Source organism: Vicia villosa, unplaced genomic scaffold (genome assembly GCF_029867415.1).
Source record: "Vicia villosa cultivar HV-30 ecotype Madison, WI unplaced genomic scaffold, Vvil1.0 ctg.001598F_1_1, whole genome shotgun sequence".
NCBI classification, from domain to species: Eukaryota; Viridiplantae; Streptophyta; class Magnoliopsida; order Fabales; family Fabaceae; genus Vicia; species Vicia villosa.
Window position 1 is genome coordinate 305,162 of NW_026705670.1, and position 7,454 is coordinate 312,615.

Genomic DNA, 7,454 nt, shown 5'->3' on the forward strand with positions numbered 1-7,454 from the left:
CTTTGTCTCTTGAATACAAACCACCAATGGTTTATGCTGCTGTACAAGCTTTTGGATCTCTTTTTTCTTAGCATACCTCCTAATCCTCTAATATTGTAACTGATTAAATTCATAACTTCACACAATTACACTCCACTCCCTCTGATAACCCTAAGGTCTTATTATCCTCTTTCTCCACCTTGCACCCCTACTGCCAACTGTTGGACCAGCTCTCCTTCCTCTCCTTTATGTATCAAACCAAATTCTTTCCCCAGATCCCAAACATCCTTTGCCGCTTCTACTTAGTTGGTTTTTTAAAACTGTTGTGGTGTAAGACTTGCTTTAATGCGAGTAATTGAATGTGTGAAGTGAGTTAATCAATTGTGAAGACATACAAATATGAAATAACTTTAGAATTTTTAGTTTAAATATGAAAAACTTCATTAATAATATTATTTAAGAATTTTAATTTTGTTTATTTAAACAAATACCTAATTATTGACAATTATGGTATCCTAAAAAATCGTTTTATACTATCCTAATTAAATATAAAAAAATCGCTTGAAAATTTAGGTCGAGATTTATTTTGATTATTTTGCAATAATATTGTAGCTGAAATGCTAGAACACCTAAACTCAAGACCGTCATCTGTTACATTTTCGTTGTAGAGATTTGCTAACTCTGTTTGATACAGATTTGTTACAAAACTAGCTAATGTATTTGTGGTAGTAACTCGAAAATTTTCTTATAGTGATCTCGCATGACAATTTTGTTTTAGCAAAAATACGAATTTTCATATTTCACTAAATTATGTTACAATTTCTTTATCTCTAATATAAATTATAAAAAAAATTAAAAAATTATGATTTTTTAAAATTTTTAACTAAAAAATTCTCACTTTCTCTTTGTTGATTTATAAATATTAATATATTATATCAATAAAGATATACGACAAAAATTATATTATCTTTTTGAAGTTTATTCATATCAAACAAAATATAATAAAAAAATTGTTGAATACATTGACTATGAAACGTTGAAAATTTTTTATTCTATACTGTTTTATAATTTTTAATGTTGAATTATGTATTTTTTAGAATTTTTTATGTATGACAGCTAATTTTTTTTTTATTTTGATGATTTTGGGCTTCGGCCCTCTCTTTTATAAAAAGAATAGTTGTTCTCGTTTCTGGGGTTATACTAGAGTGTAATATTTAATTTTAACCTTGAAAAACATAATTAAAAAAGTTATTAAATTAAAAAGTGAAATATCATTTATTTTAAATATTTTTGTTTTACCTAAGTGATATAATTTATAAAAAAAAAAAAAACTAGATAGATTATAACGTTGCAGGCAATAAGTTGAACTATTTGCATGAGTGAAATTAGAGTTGTCAAAAAGGAAGTATTCAATTTTAAATGGATTGGCTTTGACACGCCTCAAGTATTTATTAAGAGCCGAAGTTCAAAAACTATTACCCAAACCCGATTTATACGGATTGGCTTTGGGCTGCCCAATTTTATACGAACTATTTATTTATTTATTTTATTTTATTTTTTATCAAAAATAAAAATTTATAATATTAATTCTTAAAAACTAAAATATAAAAAATATATTATTTTAAATATAATATATTTTGGAGCAATATATTATTTTGACTTAAATAGTCTTTTGGTCCTTGTAAGTTGGGGTGTTTTTTATTTTCGTCCATGTATTTTATTTTTCTTGAAAATGATCCCTGAATGTTAAAGTCTTTTTGATTTTAGTCTCTAAAATTAAAATTCGCACGAAAATTTGAAAGAAAATTCGCAGAAAATCTACAGATTTTTTTTACGGATTTTAACTTTAAGGACTAAGACCAAAAGTATTTTAACATTTAGGGATTATTTTTAAGAAAAATAAGATACAATGACGAAAATAAAAAACACCTCAACTTACAAGGATCAAAAGACTATTTAAACCTATTATTTTTTTATAAATACTATCATATATGTTTTAAAATATAATATATATTTAAATTATATAAAATAATATTCAACATAAGAGAAACTAATATAATAATATAAAAATTGTGAAATAAAACATAAAAATAATTAAATATTATTATATCATATTATATATAATATTTAAAATAAAAAGATTAAATAAAATATAGATAAAATTTAATAAAGTGAAAAAAACAAATGTGTTGATTTAAAATGAGAAAACATAAATATTAAAATAAAATTTTAATATTATAATTATGTGAATTTAACGGATTACCTGCTACCCATACATGTCGTCTAACCCTTAAAATATATGAGTTCTAATTTTAAACAAATTTAACGGAGTGATCCATATGATCTAATTCATTTTTTTCATCTGATCACAACCATTAACAACTTAAGAAGAAAAAATGGAGCCATTTAAATTTAGAGTTTAATGAAGATGTAGTAATAACAATGTAAAATTTTTTTATTGTCGTAATAAAAATATATCATTCTATTATATTTTACAAATAATTAAAATTTTAAATCTGATTTGACAGGATACATAATGGTATACAAAACTAATTTACAGTCTAGGTGCATTCTTATTTTCTCTTCAATTTAAGCTCAATATATTTAGAAATATTTGAAAAACTAAATCTGTATTATCAACTATTAAGTCTTACCTTATACTCCTAAAGATTAAACAATAATTGATGTTATAGCGGCATAAATACAGGAAACTAACTTCAGTGTATGACAGCTAAAAAATACAAACAAACTCACTCAATTTTGTGTCAAATATAAACTTCACGTAACTGAATACCGCTTAACTATTTCTAACCAAAAAAATAAAATACCGCTTAACTATTACTCCCTATTTTACAATTATAGTAAAAATGCATACTATAAAATACAACTATACTAGTACTCCTTTTGTCACAAATCCTGTCTATATACAATTCTCTTAATTTTAGGAAAAAAGAAACAACTTTTCTTTTCTTAAATTCTGCCTATAAATCTCGTGAGTCATAAACTCATACAGACCTTAGTAATTCAATTTTTAAGGAGAAAATTTTTGAGCAAAGTTGGAATAAATCATGTCTTCTTGGAATTCAGTTCCACTCCATGTCTCCTATGAAGCTCTTGGCTGGTTTGCTTTTGTTTGTTGGTCTATTAGTTTCTGGCCTCAAGTCATCTTGAATTTCCGCAGGAAAAGGTAATAATATAAACAAACCTAGAAAATATCATAATTCATAATTATTATTTTATTGTGTAATTTTTTTATTGATTTTTTTGTTTATTTTGTTTTTTTAATAGTGTTGTGGGGCTGAACTTTGATTTTGTGCTGCTGAATCTGACGAAGCACTCGTCGTATCTTATATATAATGCGTCTTTGTACTTTAGCACTGCAATTCAGAATCAATACAGACACAAATATGGAGAGAAACAGGTTTGTGAATTTCTATTACCATTCAATTTATGATTTAGGTTTTGATATCTTGTGAAATGAGATGATGTTTTTTTTTTTTTTTGAATATATATGATTTATTGTTTGTAAATTGTGGCACTGTTAATTGAACTTGATCTGGTTCATGCTTATCTAAAAAATCTAAATAATGTAGAGAGAGAGAGAATGCATTATTATATGAAAAAGTCAAAGAAAGGAGAAAGAAAATATAGTAAAAGATTCCATTTTAAGACGGGGCTTTCGGAAGGAAAATAAAAGGAGTGACGGAATAAAATACTCTTTCTCTTTTTTATTAAATAATCACTATTATAATAAATATTTCACTTTTAAATTTATTAAGAAATTGATGTATTTAACTTAAATATAGACTAGATTCATCTTTTATTTAAATGTTTTATAAAGAATATTAAAAAATTGATGTATTTAACTTCAAATATAGATTAGATTCATTTTTGATTTATTTATTTTTAAAAATATTTATTTATAATAATGACCTAGTCTAAGATTTTTTTTTAATACTATGACTCATTGAGTAAAAAGTTACTACTATTAAATAAATGAAAAGCCTAAAATGTAGACTGTATAGAATATTTATAAGAGGTTAAAGGTACTGCACTGAAAGAGTGTAAAAAAGTTTTACACTGTCATGCAATAAATTTTTTAAAAATTACAGTCTGATTTATCTTGATTCATAGTTGTGATTGGTTGACAGTGTAAAATTTTTTTTACATTGTAAGTGCATCACTCATTTTCTCTATTTATAAAACTTATTAGCTTTCTGACTAATAAATTTTAGAGTAGTTAGGATTTTGATTTTTTTAATTTTATAATTGTTCTGTTATGATTTTTAAAGTTTCAGAAGGTAACCACTTTTTTTCTTAATAATATTTTGCAGATGATACCCGTGGCAGCAAACGATGTTGCTTTCTCAATCCATGCTGTTCTACTAACAGCAGTTTCATTGTTCCAAATTGCAATCTATGATGTTAGTGCAACTTTTCCTTATTCTTGAACTTATAAGCATCGTAACTAAAAGTAACAAAATTTTGATTATTTTCATGCAGCGTGGAAGCCAAAAAGTATCTAAAATCGCTTGGGCTATAGTCACTGTTGCATGGACGGTAGCAGCTGTGTGTTTCTTTGTGGCATTGAACAATCATCACTGGCTCTGGCTTCTCTCAATCTTCACGTATGTTATCTCTTTTAATAACTACTTTTAATGCATTATTGGTTATGGAAGTTTGATTATTCTAACATTTTTTTCTGACTTTTTGTTGAAATTGATCAACTTGCAGTACCATTCAAGTTACTATGACTGTCGTCAAATATATTCCTCAGGTTAGGATTAATTATAAATAAATGCTATTTTGTCTCGAATTGAATCTTAAACCAATATGTTACATTCATTTAACTCGACTAATAATTCTGTTTGTGACAACAGGCCGTGATGAACTTTAAGAGAAAAAGTACTGATGGATGGAGTATTGAGAACATTCTACTCGACTTTTCTGGAGGGGTAGCAAACTATCTACAAATGGCTATGCAATCCATTGATCAAAGTAAGTTATCTTCCTTAACTAATTTATCTTTTGTATGAATTTATAGTTTCAAACACGTCTGTATGTCTGTTTTTGTCTCAAATTAGCCACAGTGAAATTGTGAATAAATATAGCCTCATAGTAAATTTATTACGGCTAAATTATGGTTAAATAAGACTCTTAGTCGTCTTGTCAAGGTTGAATTATGACTAACCTGTAATGGACTTTCAAAAACTTGAAAACTACCTAGTTTTATTTCAAGCGGCATGATTATAAGATTATTGCATCTTTGTTTTTCAGGTTCATGGGTGAACTTCTATGGAAACATTGGAAAACTATTGCTATCCTTGGTATGTATCAGTGTATCATTCTCTTACTTTATGAAATGTTATTGATGAACATGATTTCTCATTCTTTAACAATATTGCAGGTGTCTATATTCTTTGACATCCTCTTCATAATCCAACATTATGTGTTATATCCCGAAAGAAAACGCAAACCAGAGACAACTCCTGAATATGACAATGCAGCCAAGTCTTCTGATCCAACATTGTCTCAAAATGTCTAAGGGAGCGTTTTGTGAATTTTATTCTAGGGAACAATATAAAAAAATAGTGTTTGGTTAATAGTTTTGTTTTGGATAGAAATGAAATATGTTTGGTTTGTAAAATTAAGTTTTTTGAATGAATGTTATAATTTTGAAATTTCACATATTATCTCCTAGAACTTCAATATCTATAAAATGAATCATCTCTGTCATCTGTCATGAGTTTTGCATAGCTTATTTGAGTTGTTATTTTTCAGCCTATAAAATCCATTAACAAATTTATATTTAATAACAAGAAAAAAATTGAATTTATGAAGAATCATGATTTTACTCTGGCGATTTTTTTGAACGAAAAACATACAATTAAGCTCCGTTTCCTTTCTACCTTAGTTCCTTCTTAATCAAGCCTAAATTCGTCGCTTTCCACCATGACCTCCGCTGTCACCGTCCAAAACAAAGCCACCGTTGTCATTCCATGGTCTAGCCTTCAATCACAAAATACTAACCCTCCACTTAATGATCAACAACCATCTATGGTAAAATGTTTCTTTGCGGTTAACAATGTTTATGATATTCCTTTTGTCTGAACTACCTCAACGGATTATAAATAGGGATAAAATTGCAATTACGAAACTAGAAATGGGTGTAGAAACATGTAAATTCAATCTTCATGAAAGGATTATTTAGTCTAAAGGTGCAACTTCTTTGAAAGTTATTGCCTTGAAAGACAAGCTAAATCCCTTATGGAAATCTCTAAGCAAACAGGGGAATCACATCGCTAAAAAATGATATTGTCAATTACTATGAATATCATTATCTCAAGTACAAAATAATCACAATCTTTCTTGTGCATGCAAAGGGGATTTCAATAAAATTCTTGGAGCTCACAAACACACAGGTGTTCACTTGATTGTCTAACTTCTAGCGAAGGAATTTAGGATCTCGTATGAAAATAATAATTTGTTGCATCTGTTGGAATAAGATTTGTTCAAATCCTTAAAAGATTTTGATGATGACAAAGTATTTTAGAACAATAGAGTTTTACCGATGGTTGTTCAAGTGCGAGGAATCAAAAGACATTAACCTTGATATAAATCAAGGTAAACACTTAGAAGAATCATTAAGAGATATGCAAAATTGTTCTGAATCTAAAGGATCGGAACCAAGCTTTCATGCTCTGAAAAAGTCTACTCAAGTTTCTCTGATGTTGTGTTAAAGCCTACTTGGAAATCTAAAGACCATCAATGTTTGAAGACTAGAGTCACGCGAAGCAAGCAGACGCTGTTATAAGGAATGACTCTAAAACTTATGAACAAGCTTCATCAACAGTTCTGAAGTCTCTACTTCAAAGGATTATTGTCTATCTCAAGTCAACAACTCTAAAAGTATTCATCCAGATTAGTTTGATCAAGATTCTGATAAAGGAAAACTCAGAACCCGTGAACTTAAGACTCTGTAGTCTCATTCTAACTAGGTTCTGAAGACATACTCTAACTTCTAATCAAGCTTTAACTAATTCTATAAGAAGCCACCGATTCAGGAAGTTCAATATAAAAGATAACAATGACTTTATTCAAGCTTCAACAAACGTCTACAAGAAGTCTCCAATATGAAGTTATCTAAAGAAGATTGCATGACAACGTAAAACTACTTTAAGTCTATTCAAGAAAGTAATGTTGTCAGGATCCTATCTCTTCAGCTTTTTTGCAAACTTTACTCTGCTCATCTCAACGTCTTTATGCTAGCTATACTTAAACTTCATTTTATGTGTTATAGCAAAATACCTTCAAGTGCTATTTGTACTATAGGTAGTCTCAACCTTCAACGGCTACTTGTACTATAGGTAGTTTCAATCTTCAAACAGTTACTTGTATTATGAGTAGTTTCAATCTTCAACGAATTTATTTTCATATTCTATAAATGAAGAAAATTGAAGTAGAAAATGTGTGTG

General features: G+C 27.8%; 1 protein-coding gene across 1 annotated transcript; it reads left to right on the forward strand.

Moving 5' to 3' along the window:
- Positions 1–2,894: 2,894 nt before the first annotated feature.
- LOC131635947 (cystinosin homolog) lies at positions 2,895–5,665 on the forward strand. The gene is made up of 8 exons (XM_058906582.1): positions 2,895–3,166; positions 3,268–3,400; positions 4,314–4,403; positions 4,483–4,607; positions 4,714–4,756; positions 4,860–4,977; positions 5,257–5,306; positions 5,387–5,665. Exons 1-8 carry the CDS (start codon positions 3,048–3,050, stop codon positions 5,522–5,524), a joined length of 816 nt encoding a protein of 271 aa, XP_058762565.1. The 5' UTR covers positions 2,895–3,047; the 3' UTR covers positions 5,525–5,665.
- The last annotated feature ends 1,789 nt before the right edge of the window (positions 5,666–7,454 follow it).

Bases quoted from the DNA above. Each gene is read 5' to 3' on its own strand.
- LOC131635947 (XM_058906582.1), top strand. From the start codon at position 3,048: ATGTCTTCTTGGAATTCAGTTCCACTCCATGTCTCCTATGAAGCTCTT. The intron at 3,401-4,313 runs GTTTGTGAATTT...AATATTTTGCAG, and splicing joins ACAAATATGGAGAGAAACAG to ATGATACCCGTGGCAGCAAA. The intron at 5,307-5,386 runs GTATGTATCAGT...ACAATATTGCAG, and splicing joins GAAAACTATTGCTATCCTTG to GTGTCTATATTCTTTGACAT.